Source organism: Octopus sinensis, linkage group LG10, assembly GCF_006345805.1.
Source record: "Octopus sinensis linkage group LG10, ASM634580v1, whole genome shotgun sequence".
NCBI lineage: Eukaryota > Metazoa > Mollusca > Cephalopoda > Octopoda > Octopodidae > Octopus > Octopus sinensis.
Window position 1 is genome coordinate 43,996,676 of NC_043006.1, and position 14,887 is coordinate 44,011,562.

Sequence of the window (14,887 nt, forward strand, 5' to 3'; positions counted from 1 at the left end):
AATTAGAATAGCTGAATGCTGTTTAGAACCTAAAAAGTAATGCAAAAATACAACTGTAATGTGATTTAAGTTTTAGTTTATCTCTATAGAATAGAAAAGGACATTCAAAAAAACTGACGATAAGAAGTTGGAGAGGATTAAGGAGGTTTGTACAGAAAAGTAAAATTGTACAAAAGATTAGTCAAGTGGAGAGACTATGAGAACCGAAATATCAACAGCGAAGGAATGAATAATATAACAAGTAAGGTGATGAAAGAAACAAGGAACAGTGTAGAAGAGTTGTTCGTATAAACTAGAAACAAAATCAAAAATATGATGAAGATATATAGAAATAAATAGGATTAGTTGGACTTCATCAAATTATACAAAAGTACTCTGAATTGAAAACTAAAATGGCTTTAGAAGATCTTCTAAACCAATCAATTTCAACTAAGTTGAGAGGTGGGGGGAAAAAAAATTTTGTTGTTGAAATATTTGTACTGAAATAAAAAACATTTTATAAAAAAAATATGCGCAGGCATGGCTGTGTGGGAAGAAGCTGGCTTCCCAACTACATGGTTCCAGGTTCAGTCCCACTGTGTGGTACCTTGGGCAAGTGTCTTTTACTATAGCCTCAGGCCAACCAAAGCCTTGTGAGTGGATTTGGCAGATGGAAACTGAAAGAAGCCCATTGTATGTATGTATGTGTATACATATATATATATATATCTGCAAATATAATATGTGACACTTATTCAGTAGCCATGATAAAACTCTGAGTTTCAGATGTCGGTACAGAAACCCACGCCGCCATCTCTTCAGTTATCCAGCCATCGGAAAAATGCTCCTTGTAATTTTCTCCAACAGTTTCTCAGAGTATAGATCCCTTGATGGTATAGGTATGTTTTTCATAGAATAATCAATGTAGTAGGCGTCCATATTGAATTCTTCTGCAGGGCAGAGTCCTTAACTACGTACGTACGTACGTATGTATGTATGCATGTATGTATTTGTTATTTCTGTCTGTCTTTGTTTGTCCCCCCCACCACCATCGCATGACAACCGATGTTGGTGTGTTTATGACCCCATCACTGAGCAGTTCGGCAAAAAGAGACCAACAGAACAAGTACCAGGCTTTCCAAAAAATAAGTCCTGGGGTCGATTTGTTCAACTAAAGGTGATGCTCCAGTATGGCCACAGTCAAATGACTGAGACAAGTAAAAGAATAAAAGACTAAAGCAGCATTCATGTAAAGTCATATTTAGCACGTTTGAGTGCATTAACTATGTTCTTGACAGACTTGGTGTGCATTGCTGACAAAACGAAATGACGCAGAAATGCATGCATTCCATAAGTTCATTCACAGTCCAATATGTATTTTTCACACAAGTCGTCTATGAGAAAATTCTTCTTCCAGGACTACTTCCACAGTGGAAGGCCATCTTACATCCAAATACACATAGACATGTTAAATATGACTCTACACAAATATAATTTATATGCTTTTGCTTTTGTATATGAAAAGATTCTCTCTTCAACATTGTTTCATTTCATGTCCTATTGTTTCATTTGTTTCATTTCATGTCCTATTAAAATAAGGGTGGCGGATGGGTTTTTAACCCAGTAGCATTTAAACCAGCCATATCCAGTCCAACTATTCTACCTGTTTTGTAGTAAAAAATGGACAAATCTGGCCTCTTACACCTACCCTACAAAGTCATTCTAAACATAGACAAATTGTGGAGCTACATGATAATGCATAATTCAAAACAAAATGAATAAATAAGCATTACATTTGACAGGGTACTCTGAATGCTAAAGGATTAAGAAGGAGTTCTGTGATTTTTCGTCGAAGGGTCAGCAAGATTGTAGAGTCTGCTCTATCATTCTTGGTGGTCTTTGAAATAATCAATTCCAGACACAAGAAAGCAGTACATTCAGATATACTTTCAATTTCTTGGATAAAATTTTAGTCTAATTTCTTAGCTGTTTCAGAAAGCAGTTCTATAGGATATGAAATTTTTGAATTATAATCTGTTGTAATGTGTTCAAATTTGTTATATATATATATATATATACACACACACACACATATACATGAACACACACACATACACAATGCTAGCATGTATAATGGAAATAAAATTATCTCAATCTACAAGAAAATAAACTGGGAATAAAATAATGAATTATTATTACAATTATTATTATTATTATTATTGCTATTCAGGGAGAAGTCAGTAGATTGAACTTATTGGAAAACATCCAAATGAAATTAAATGACAGAAGTAAGAAATTTTCATTTTCTATAAGGACAAAAAAATATATGCTCTAGACCACGTGGTTGTTGCTGTCTACCAATGAATCAACTTTGATTCAGTGGTTCCAATAGTGGCCATCCCATCTTTCCGTCCCTCCCCATCCCCTACCTTTCCCCACATAATGTACCCTTCACTGTATTATTCAAATGCCCTCCTTTTAGTAATTTCCAAAACAGGACAGTGTGGTTTGCGAAAGATTTGGTTGCTAGTGGTTTAGTTATGAGGTGAAGATTTTCACTGCACAGAAGAGACCATTAATGAGAGATGGAAGAGGGGGGATAGGGCAAGAGAGTAGAGTAGAGATTGATGGGTAATTTGAACAACAAATAATAGGACAACATAAATAAGTTAGTACTAAAATTAAATCCAAGACAAAAAGACATTCCACATTTAAAATTTTTTTTTTTTTAAAGTTAAAATTACTAGTGAGAAGGGGATGGTTAACCTGGAGAAGGTTGGTGCAAAAGTTGACTAGCAACAGGAACAATGCATTTTACTAACACAGATTCTACAGGGAGGAAGTTAAGTAAAATTGAAACTCCCACAAACCTGTACTTTCCGCATGACTCTTTTGCATTTGAAAAGAAGGAGGCCGAGAATTTCTGGCAGGAGTGGCTACAAAAATATAAATCTACATAAAGCAACAGAAAATGCTGACTCTAAAACTAAGGTTATCTCATTAGAAAAAAAATAATTAGGAAGAGAGGGGAGAGGAGAAAGGAAATAGTACTGCACGCACACGGACAGGAGGAAGAGGAAATAATCAACAGCTTAAACAGGTACTGATTATTATGAAAAGTGTATGTAAATACACACGAGTACGTGTGTATGCACGTGCGTGCATGTGCGCAATGTATGTATAAGTATCATTTGCATACATAGGTAACAATGCTCTATCTACTGGTAATTTTTTTTCTAAATAACTAATTAATGAAATAAGATATTCAGGATATCTCTACATTGAAAATGTTCTGTTGTTGAGGCGCTGGTTGCCATTGTTGTCGAATTTCATTTATTTACTGATTTATTTAATTATTTTCGTTATAATTTGAGATGAATGGAAAGATAATCAACAGCAAGCAGGAATTCCTCTGTAATTCAGGGATCATTTTCAACAACAACAAGTATTAATCTAATTTATGGATCATTTTACATAATCATTTTTACCATCGACAGTAATGCAGAGACACTGTTGTTATGGAATCATTGTAATATCTTCTTACATTCATCCCTCATTTTTCCCTCCAAATTACATTGATTAAAAGTGAACTGAAATCTGAGAAGACAGCTTGGGAAGTAGGGAACCATTTATTATAAAGAAATACTGGAAATGATATAAGAAAGTTCAGAAAATGTATTATTTCATCTTTGCAAAAATGAAACAAAGAACTTTCTTTTTTCTTTTTGTTTTGTTCATTTATTTTTCTCCCCAAAATGAAAAATTTTGCTCATGTTCACTTTTGAGATTTAATAATAAACAATAAATAAATATATATATAAATAAAATTAAGCCAGAATGAAGTTGCAAAGGAATCATAAAAATGGCCAAAAGAAAGTATGAAGAAATTTCTTCTTCCCAAAATTATAAATTGAAGCTTTGTTTATTGTTTTTTTTCCTCTTCTTTTTGCAAGAAAAAAAAATGATAACAAAATGAAGACAAGCAAATTGAAATAGACAGGAATGGAAGGGTAGATGGTGTGATATAAATTTGAAAGAATTTCTATGAATTTCTATGGGTGAGGGGCAGTAGTTGAAGACATAACATTTTAATGTGGCAAATTTAGAGGATAGAGAAGTTAATTTAATAGCAGTTCTATAACCCTAGTAGTTGAGTGCCTTTGGGATAAGCATCTTAACTAGGTGATGTTTAAGTGAACCTCCTGAAAAAATACATATAATGGTGAATAATCTTCAACGGAGCATTGGAAGATACTTGCTTCTGTATATATTTTGGTGGGAAGGAGAGAGGAAATCACTTATTGAATTAGGAAAGAAATTTGAGTGAATCGATAAAGACGGTGGAAGTCACAAGGCATTTTTGGTAAGCTGTAATGGTAGAAGGATGCAAATTAAGGAGAGAAAACATTGCAAATGAGAAAATATGCACAGGTCAGACAACAGATCAAATATTTTTCTATCTGTCTAAGTACACATACATCATATACTCACAGAGATACACACAACAATGGGGGAAGAGAAATCAAGCATGAGAGCTAACACAAACCTAATGCTAAGTGTAAGTAGAACAAATATACATTTCATACACACTAAGACATACAGCTGCATACATTTATATAACTGCAATACACACATAAACACACATTCGCACGTGCCCGCGCGCGCGCACACACACACACACAGAGGCACCTGTAATAAAGAGATAACATTTCAAGAATGTACTTCAAGCATTCAAACAAACATGTGTGTACACAGTTTTAAGTTAAATAAAACATGTGAAAAAGAATGTTATACACACACACACATTCACTTACCACATGTATATACACACATACAGATGCATATATATACATACACACACACACACACACACACACATATATATATATATATGTGTATATATATATGTGTATATATATATATATATATATATATATATTATATATATATATATATAGCGCAACCAAAAGCTGGAATGATAAAGAAGAAACAGCACTTTCTACATTGTGCAACCACTCTGAAGGAGAACCAACAACACTCAAAACAGTGCATATATCACAAAGAAAAGAAAGTGCATAAATTGCATTAGCAAGTCGTTCAAGTTTGGCCACACAAACGTACAACGAATATCAAACAAGCATACACAAATTAACAGATGATACACAGACACACACACACACACACATACACACACACACACACATACACACACAAAACACTCTTAATATGAAAGAGAAATTAAATCTAATTTTGAAGAGCAAAACAACAACAACAACAACAATAATAATAATAATAATAATAATAATAATAATAATAATAATAATAAATGAATAAATAAATAATATAACAACACTAAGAAGTGAAGCGTGCAAATTTGCTTGTAAAAGCAAGTAGCTGCATCAGTGTTTTTGTTTGTTCAATGTCTTTATTATGTTATTGTTGTCATTATTATTATTACTATTATTATTATCATTATTATTAATATTCAGGCAGTGAGATGGCAAAATTGTCAGCACGTCAGACGCAATGCTAAGCCGCATTTCTTCCAGCTCTTTGCACTCTGAGGTTCAAATACCACCAAGGTCGACTTTGCCTTTCATCCATTCAGTGTCGGTAAATTAGGTACCAGTTAAGCACTGGGGTCAATATAATCGACTGCCCCACCACCACCACCACCACCACTAAAAATTGCTGGCCTTATATCAAAATTTGAAAATCCACCATTTATCAATTATTATTATTATCATTATTATCATCAGCAACATCAAGGTGGCAAGCTGGCAGAAGTGTCAGCATACTTAGCAGCATTTCTTTACGTTCTAAGTTGAAACACTGCTGAGGTCAGCTTTGACTTTCATCCTTTTAAAGGGTCAATAAATAAGTAGAAGTTTAGCAAAGAAGTCAATTACACTGACTCCCCCTTATCCCTAATACAGCTGACCTTGTGCAAAAATTTAAAATTATGATTGTTATCATTACTATAATTATTATTATTATTAATGTAGTAAGCTGGCAGAACCATTAGCATGCCAGACAAAATGCTTCGTGGCATTTCATCTTGCTTTCCATTCTAAGTTCAAATACTGCCAAGGTCAACTTTGCCATTCATCCTTTTGGTGTTGATGTAATCGACTGGCTTCTTCCCTCAAAAACTGCTAACCCTGTGCCAAAAATTATTATTATTATTATTATCATCATCATTATTATTATTTCCATCTGTCACAATGATGGTAGCAAAAGGACACGACTTACATAGAGAAGGTGAATTTTAAAAACATGTCTTACCTTCATGTATAACCATAGATGACAAAGTTTCTAAAGTGTCTGGATTATAGTTGCTTGGTCTGAAATGGTTAAAGAGAAAGAGAGAGATCATAAGATTTTTAAAAATTGATAAATAAAATAAAACATAACATAAAAAATAGAACTTTCAATATATATATATTTCAGATACAGGATTGAAAATTGAAGAGAAAAGAAAAGTTACGAATTTTTCCTTTGTGCTTACACACAAATGGTGAGGGCTATAATTATTTATATACAATATTGCTAAACATATATAGAAAGAAGAAACAAAACAATAACAGAAATATATTTCCTAAAAATGAGAATCGAAACAATATCTATTTATCCATATGAAAGTAAACAGCGAGTATCAAGAAATATTATCAAACTTGTTGGGCTCGAATAACACACTTTGATTTCTTTTTTTTTTTTTCTTTTTTTTTTTTACATTTCTTCTCTCCAGCAAAAATAAGTAACATGTGTGAACTCCATCAAACTGAAATAATTCCAAAGTATACAAACCAAGAACTTCACAAAAATGACTGCTAACACTGAAAGAAAAAAGTGTGTGCATGTGTGTCCACACACAAAGATGGGTGATATCATGTGTGTGTGTGTGTATAAATGAAATCTCGTAGCTAATGGAGCGAAAATGAAATACAGCTAAGCAGATGATTGCCAAAATAAAAGCGTTTAAGCAATGAATATTTCATTTGATGGTAGAACTTTTCATCTGGAATGGTCTAGTCTTGGCCTGTCTCATTTGATTCTAGACTTGGTTAGAACCATGATTAGATAATTTGATTGAATGCAACACAAATAAGATAATAACTTTGGTGCTTGATTTATAAAGACACTGCTAAAAATAATAAAAATACAAAAATGTGTGTTTAATCTTTACCATAGTGAAACGGTATGTAGCATTTTGGAGGGTGGGGGGGGCCTTTTTATCACCAAAGTTTAATTAATAAAATAACCATATAACAAGTTATTTTGAATTAATTTAAAACAGTTGTGATTTCTTGTTTTCAATTTGGTTTTAAACTGGGCATTAAATTAATGCTGAGAAAAGCAGAAATCAAGATGGGACTATTATCAACATTATTGTAATGCCCACTTTTCCAGGCTTGCATGGGTCTGACAAAACTTTGATGAAGCAGATTTTTTTTTTTTTTTACTACAACAGGATGTTATTCTTGTCACCAATATCTCACCTGTTTCCAGGAAAATAGTATTTCTTCTAGTCTATCAAACAATAAACGACCTGGACATGGTTTTCTCAGAGAATTGTAAACAAATGAACCATTTGTATGACTGGTGACTTTTGCTTACAATTACTGCACACACACACACACACACACACACAATGGACTTCTAATGTTCCGCTATCAAATTTCACTCACAAAACACTAGCCTGTCTGCAACTGTAACTGAAAGCACCTGGACAGTGTCCAGGTAAGTAGGTCTGAGCTCTAAACAACATGGTTGCAAAGCAAAGTTTTTAATAACATGATTGTGTCTAGAGTCATAAGTGTATAAAAAAGTGTGAAAGAAAACAATATACAAATAAAATGAAAATTTATAAACTTTTAAATATTTATTTGATTGCCAAATGTGAAGTTTGTTATAAGCACTTCAAGCTTATTTCTTGCATGTCCAGATTTTCTTACTCTCAGTAAATAAGACCCACAGTACTTGAAGTCACTAACTACGTTGGGTTATGTGCCATTTTTAAACAATTTGATCATGTGAGGTCAATTAACAAACTATACTAGAACGAAGAAAGCATTTAAAATGAAGAAAAATATATAAATAACTGGTGTACACTTGTGAATAAATGAAAATTCAACATCATCATAGTAACAGCAGTCATTTTTAATAGAAAAATCTTCTGTATGTATTTACCCAGAAGCAAAGAATAACTATCAGGCTTATATTTATTATGCCACAGGTAGTAATGTTATCTGTCTGTTTATATATGAAAATTTACATCCAATTGAAAACTTAAAGTCTACTTTGCGACTGAGTCCCTAACCTTTAAACCATATAAACACTGCAGCAAGTTTCAAGTAAACTACTCAAGTATATTATACAATAGACCACTGACATTTATTTTGTAAACCTTGAAAAGATCTAAGATCTTGTTGATCGAGGTGGAATTTGAACTGGCTATTCACATTCTCCATCGGCATTGTACCACAGTACAAGATCAATTATCCATTTTATCTGAGATTAACTGAAATAAATTGGATTCAATTCTTATGTTGTTCAGCATGCAACATATACTACACTGTGGTGAGTTATTAGAATTAAAATATAGAAAATTCCGTGATGAAAAGATTTCTATAGAACAATCTTACGTAAGAGGTAGGTGAATGTGTTGTGATGTACACTATCAGCTGTACAAGCTTTATTTAAACATTTGAAAAATAGAGAAAGGACCAAATGTCTCTTTCTCAGAATGAGTTGTTTATAAACTTGCAAATCCATTATATAAGTATTACTACCTAACACAAATCTAGAGCAGAGACTGATTCAGAAAATTATTCACATTAAATTGAAAATTTATATTGAAACTCTAGTGAATGATGGAAATAATTTTTTTTTCTCTCCCCAACAAAATAACATCTTACATATTAAGCTATGTTGACAGCCTACAGAATATTGTTAGACAATCTTTGTAGCAGTGAAAGATTATTAACTCTATGGTTGGTATTAGAAATGGGAGTTAGCTAGTTAATCTGTATAATCTTTCCTTTAACAGAATGTTACACAAGTCTATGCAATTTCATCTCAATCCTATTATACATTTGGGGCTGTGTTGACAGGCAAATCTAACTAATCTAGTGGGTTCAAAAGAACAGCGTTTTCATCGAGGGGTCATACTCTGAACAGAATGTAAATTGCATGAACCAAAACTTGCTCGAGGAACATTCCTCATGACCAAGTTCTCCAGAAGTTTCAAGTTAAGTCATGTTGAAACCATTCTGTTAATGTGACATCGTCTGAGGCAACCACAACAACCAAATCAAGAGCTAAACATAGGGACTATGAAATATTGGAATAAGTCTATATTTCAAAAGCTAAACACAAATATTCAATAAGCACCATGCTTGTATCTTGACCAAATAAATGATTATAGAGATGAGAGCAGAGAGAAGAATGTTACAGTTAAACAAGTCTAAGGTTAGAGTACTTGTCAGTGAAACTATTAAATCTGAAAGAACCTCCAGTGATAATACTAAATTGAAAATTCAGACAGAAGACATAAATCTCTACTTTAATAACTCACGCAGATGTTGGGGAGGGGACATTCATAATTAAACGGATTTTAATGTTATATTTCATTTAATCCCCATTAGTATAACATTTGCAATTAGTAAACCAACCAGGTTAGGCTTAACTTTTTGAATATGATGCTTTTATGTCAACCACAACACTAAATTAGCTTCTCCCTTTTTTTGTGTTTTACTTATTTGTTCTGCTCGCTGACATTAATTACAAACTATCATATTTTCTTTTCAATTTACTGTATGTGACAAATCTTGTGGCAGGAAACTTTCCTACACCTCAACACAACAACCTTAAATATGTCAGTGTTTGTTCTTTTGCTATTTTGTTATTTTTTTGGTTTTTCATTTGGGTTTTTTTTTTCCTGCTTTTATTTATAGAGCAAATTCATTTCAATAACAATTTTATATATTTCTTCATATTCTTTCCATTTATAGAAATACTGTTTAGTGGAAATCTATTTTGTCTCATAAGAACGGACACATTTAAGCAATTTTATAATTAAAAACAAAAGAAGAAAAATCAACAAATTAAAAAATACTTTATCCTTTAAAAATAGGATTTGCATTAATAGGAAAAAGAAAGCTGTTTTAATTCTTGAACTCTGGACTAATACATAATTCATCTTAGAATTTTACTGGACACATGCAACAAATAAATTAATTACAGCTAAGTTTGAATTTGGAGATTAAAATAAAATAAAATGGAAAGGAAGGAAATTACAAATTTCAAATTGACTAAAATTATGCAAATTTTAACTGCAAGAAAGTGAGAGTGTTTTTGAATGCTGGAAAGTAGAGTAGCTATATGTACCAATGATTCATTTTTTGAATGGAATCAAACCTGGGGGGGGGGGGAATAATTTTGAGTTTGCATTCAGACAATGACAACAGAGGTTATAAGATTAGCTAAGCGATATAGTTGAGATGTAGTCAGGAAATACCCATGGAGAACAAGGAGAAAATAGGCAACTAACTTTCAAGGCCTGATAATAAAAGGATTAAGAAAAATTCATATCAAAACAATCATTGGACTGGATTGCTCATGTTCAGTCAACTGCAGGATGAGGGCCTCCGCATGCTCTCTCCACCAACCATGGTCGAGTGTGTGTGGGCCATGAATCTGAGTTTGAGATCATACTGATTTGATGAGCCTACTTGGCCACACTGGCTTGACAGAGGAATGCAGTTTTTATACTCATACTCAGGAGTAGTTAAGTCGATTACATCGACCCCAGGGCTCAACTGGTACTTATTTTATTGACCCTGAAAGGATAGAAAGCAAAGTCGACCTCAGCAGAATTTGAACTCAGAATGTAAAGACATGAAATATTGCTAAGCATTTCACCAAGCATGCCAACAATTTGGCCAGCTCGGCACCTAAGAAAATCATATTACAGTTAAAATTTTATGGATATAGAATGAACTGACAGCTTCTGTGTTTTATCTATAAAACAGCTGATGTATAACATTCTCTTAACAACAACAAGTAAAGGAAAGCAAGAGCGTGTATACAAGAGAGGTTCCACTTTACTCAGTCCCAATCCGAAATATTAATGGAATATTGTCATGTAGTATAGTAACATAAGGTTCCCAATAACATTTTAGAGTTCGTAGCCAGAGGAAATGAATTCTAGTAATGGGTTTTTATGAGGGTCAACAATATCTCAAGAAATGGTACAAAATCAAATATAGAAGCTAATAAAATCATCATTGTATCAATTTTGTATATTATTGGTTTTAGCTGGCAAGTGAAATGGAACAGAATATTTCAGACTCTTAGCAAAGACTAGTTACCAATTAACATGTATTTTCATTTAAGTTGTTTATAATATAACATCTGCAAACAGCAAATGAAATAGGACAGAAGTTAAGAAAATCAACATATTTATGCATGTTTCTCTTTAATTACATCTCTAAAACCTTGATTATTTCAGGTATTATATTATACCTACAAAACTTGTCTTATAAATATCTTTAAAAAGTGTTCAGCTAATCTCCATAGTAACATAGAAGAAGAGAAGAAAAAATAACTTAATCTAAAAGCTTTCAATAAAACTGCACAGAATTATTATGTTTCAAATCTTGTGCATTCAAATTTTAGATTTCTACCAAACAAAACTTTCTATTTTGCCTTCAACAATGAAATACCTCTGTAATTAATATATATGAATGTTATTTCGATTCATCTCTCTTATTTATAAATATCGAAATTACTCTAAAATCCACTAAAACACAGGGAAATACTTATATTGAGGATAATTTATGTTGAGACTGTCTCAAAATAACAATAAATTGCTTAGATAAAAGGTTTCTGAACAAAGTGCATGCAGTTTTAAACCGAATTCCAACTGAATTCATTGCTTATCAGTTCACTTAACTCACTCGGTACATTTTTATTCTTAGAAATTTGTACCTTTTACTCGTTTCAGTCAATGGACAGCAGCCATGCTGTGATGCCCTTTCAAGGATTTAGTCAATCAATCAACCCCAGTATTTATTCTAGTTGTCTCTCTTGCTGGACTACTAAGTTACAGGGACATAAACAAACTAATACTGGTTGTCAAGCAGTGCTGGTGGACAAACAGAAACACAAAGAAAAAACACACACCCAATGGGCTTCCACAGTTTATCTCTTCCAAATTCATTCACAAGGCACTGACTGGCCCAAATTCATTCACTAGATATGTGACTTGAAACCCAAACCACGTGGTTTGCAATGTGAGCTTTTTAATCACACAGCCAAATCTAGAATATATTTTCTTACAGAGTCTGGAGGAAACAGTTGTGCTCATAACCTTTGCAGATCCTCTAAGGTCAGTGAGCTTGATGCCATTAATGTTCTGTTAAAGCTGATGGGGGAAAGACATAAGTAGCCAAAGGATTCCAGGGGTCTGCATTAACCACTTCTTTCTAGGGAGAAAGAACTGGTTAATGCAGGGCCTGTGTAGAGGATTGGACAAAACAAAGGTGAGAGAGAGAGAGAGAGAGAGAGAGAGAGGCAGTCAGAGACAGAGATGACTGAGTCAATGGCACTTTAGTGGTGGAGGTACAAGACACCAACTAGCTCCAACAAAAAGATGCCATTATGATAAAATCTACTTGATATGAAAATATTTAATACTCAGAATTCTTGTTCTTTTAGGGGTTACAATTTACCATTGTTTTAGCATCAGTAGTTCTTTAAAAACTACAATGTACATAATAGGATTAAAAATAATAAGATAGATCTGCAGGAGAAATGGAAGAAGAAAATCTAAGATCTAAAGGGAAGAGGAATATTTTGAATAGTTTATCAAATCACTGGTTTCCGAAAGTTTCGGCTGTTCTAAGTAGTACTAACAAATGAAGAAACATACCAGAAAAATATGAGCACAATCTTTATAACTCTTTTACTCTTTTATTTGTTTCAGTCATTTGAATGCGGCCATGCTGGAGCACTGCCTTTAGTTGAGCAAATCGACCTCAGGACTTATTCTTTTTAAGCCTAGTACTTATTCTATTGGTTTCTTTTGCCGAACCGCTAAATTACAGGGACATAAACACACTACCATCAGTTGTCAAGCCATGTTGAGGGGACAAACACAGACACACAAACATATAAACGCACATAAATATACATATGTATACATATATACGACGGGCTTCTTTCAGTTTCCATCTACCAAATCCACTCACATGGCTTTGGTCGGCCCGAGGCTATAGTAGTAGACACTTGCCCAAGGTGCTACGCAGTGGGAATGAACCCGGAACCATGTGGTTGGTAAGCAAGCTACTTACTACACAGCCACTCCTGTGGCTAACAAAGTATTAAAAAATATAAGAATTGGTATGGCTGTGCGGTTAAGAAGCTTGTTTTGCAACTATGAGGCTTTAGGTTCAATCCCACTGCATGTATCTTCTACTATAGCCCTGAGTGAATTCAGTAGACAGAAATAGTGTGTGTGTGTGTGTGTGTGTGTGTGTGTGTTGTGTGTGTTTGTGACTCTCTACCCCACCACCATTTGACAACTGGTGCTAGTTTGTTTATATTCCCACGATTTAGCAGTTTAGCAAACAAGAATAATGGGACAAGCACTAGACTTGAAAATAAGTACTGGAGTCAGTTTGTTTGAAGGTCGTGCTCCAGCATGGCCATAGTCCAGTGACTGAAGCAGGTAAAAGATAAAAGAATGAAAGTACTTGAATTCAATGTGGTAACCAATGGATGTAATACGTATGTTCTCCAGTAATGGCTAACAGCAAAAGCCAACATCTTCACCGAGATAAATTGGCGATGGCTTTCTTCAAAGCAACAAAAAGCAGATGTTCCAAGTTCTGTAGAAATATGATGAACTCAGTCTAAAACCCCTGCAATGCTTACAGTTAGTTTCACTATGAAGAAAATATATATTAAGCAACTTATCATTTCTTGACATGTTGTTGTAAAACAGGTGACAAAACTATTGCATGTTGGAAATTGACAGCGAACAAATGTTCAGCACACTATGGATGATAAATTCTAGTAGGGGCTTTCTTTCTGTTACAACAGGCAGAAGATTCTGCCAGAGTACGGTGTATGTTTTAGTGTTGCAATACGCTTCCTAATGTATTACTTTTTACGAGGAGAAGAGGAGGAGAAGGAGGTGAAGAAGAGGAGAGGAAGAGGGCAGAAGAAGAAGAAGTGGAAGTAGAAGAAGAAGTGAATGAAGAAGTGGAAGTAGAAGAGGAAGAAGTGAAAGAAGAAGAAGAAGAAGAAGAAGTGGAAGAGATGATGATGATGATGATCAGCAATAACAACAACAACAGCAGCAGCAGCAACACCTCAGCTGAAAATATTGAGATGTTAAGGAAAATTTCAGCTTTCACTTCAATTCCATAAAGGCAAGATGGAATTTCTATAATTCAAAAATATTTCTGAATATTGGGTGAGTGCAGTGAAAGTGGAAGCTGTTGATAATAAATTTGATAAATGTAAACATATTTCATTGATATTGATCAGAACTGCAGGAAATAAATTCTAAACAGAATGTAAAGAATCTTAAAGTTGAAACTATAGTATGCGTGTAAATGTTTGTTGCTTTTTGAAAAATCATTATAGAATGGCAAATCTCATGCCTAAAATAAACTCTTATATACAATATAATAGCATTCTTGAGAAAAGTTACATAAGTGTTTGAGCCAAATAGTAAATAATTGAATGCTTGGTAATCCAGAAACTAATCTAAGTTGCAAAACAAGTCACCTTTATAGAAGCAGTCGTGCTAGGTGGTAAGAAGTTTGCTTCACAACCACATGGTTCTGGGTTCAGTCCCACTGCATGGTACCTTGGGCAAGTGTCATACTATAGCCCC

The 14,887-nt window shown here is 33.5% G+C and overlaps 1 protein-coding gene across 11 annotated transcripts in view; it reads right to left on the reverse strand.

Annotated features, from left to right (window-relative positions):
* Positions 1–14,887, reverse strand: part of LOC115216522 (misshapen-like kinase 1) — an 835,290-nt gene that overhangs the window by 499,667 nt on the left and 320,736 nt on the right. For 8 of the 11 annotated variants that reach the window (XM_036506597.1, XM_029785962.2, XM_029785961.2 and 5 more), the window contains 2 exons: positions 6,265–6,323; positions 2,850–2,915 (listed from right to left, as the gene is read on the reverse strand). In XM_036506597.1, the coding sequence (XP_036362490.1) occupies positions 2,850–2,915; positions 6,265–6,323 (125 nt within the window). The remainder of the gene's footprint in view (positions 1–2,849; positions 2,916–6,264; positions 6,324–14,887) is intronic. The other 3 variants (XM_029785970.2, XM_036506598.1, XM_029785968.2) reach the window with 1 other exon arrangement.